Source organism: Arachis ipaensis, chromosome B06 (genome assembly GCF_000816755.2).
Source record: "Arachis ipaensis cultivar K30076 chromosome B06, Araip1.1, whole genome shotgun sequence".
NCBI lineage: Eukaryota > Viridiplantae > Streptophyta > Magnoliopsida > Fabales > Fabaceae > Arachis > Arachis ipaensis.
The window spans coordinates 10,199,840-10,200,815 of NC_029790.2; the positions used below are offsets into that span (position 1 = coordinate 10,199,840).

Genomic DNA, 976 nt, shown 5'->3' on the forward strand with positions numbered 1-976 from the left:
TTAGTTTTATAATTAATTTAAGGTTTAATTACCCTGTTGGTTCCTATAGTTTCACGAAATCTTCAATTAAGTCCCTATACTTTTTTTCCTTTTAATTGAATCCCTATACGTTAATTTTTTTTTCAATTTAGTCCCTATCGTGACAAAAACATCTAAAATAATAGAATATTCTCTTAAAAAAACGAATATTCTCTCTTTTAGGATAGCAGGACACTCTTATATTTTTAAAATTCCAAAAAAATCCTTCTCACTTCCACACCTACATATCCTTAGCCCTAACATCTACATCGAGCTCTCTCCGGATCTGCCGCACGGTGCCCTCTCGCCGCGCTTCCTCCTCTCGGCATCCCTGTCGTGCCGAGCTTCCATATCCATGCTCTTGGTGACACTACCAATGGCTGCAATTCCACGGGTCCTCACTTCAATCCTCTTAACAAATACCATGGAGCTCCTGCCGATCATCACCATCATGCTGGTGATTTGGGTAACATTCTTGCAGGCCCTGATGGTATGATTTTTTTCAATTCTTTTTATTTTCTCAATTCTTTCTATCAATTGATTTTTCTCCTAACAACACATTTTGTTCTTTTCTCATTCAGGGGTTGCTGAGATTTCTATCACAGATTCACAGGTAATTGCTCAACTAAACTTTGGTTATTGCTGTGTTTGTAGAATTCAAATTTGACATCTTTTTGTTGTATAATTCACATTTCAATTTGATAAATGAACCCTTAATTGTACTTATCTCTTTCAACTTTAAATGTAGTTCAATTGGATCTAGAATGCTTTAGTTTTTCTTTCTGATGCCTTTCCGTTCTCGATGTAGATTCCGTTGAGTAGAGTGCATTCCATACTTGGCAGGGCGGTTGTTGTGCATGCTGATCCTGATGACCTTGGAAGGGGTAAGATAGGCCAAGTAGTTGAACATGTCAATGTGATTTACTCTTCTTTTACTCCATAACCGTTACTACTCTTG

General features: G+C 37.2%; 1 protein-coding gene across 1 annotated transcript; it reads left to right on the forward strand.

Annotated features, from left to right (window-relative positions):
- Nucleotides 289-976, forward strand: LOC107646573 (superoxide dismutase [Cu-Zn]-like; the record flags this gene model as incomplete). The annotated part of the gene is made up of 3 exons (XM_021105424.1): nt 289-508; nt 600-631; nt 827-976. Coding segments are annotated over 3 exons (387 nt in total), but the record flags the coding sequence as incomplete, so codon positions are not given.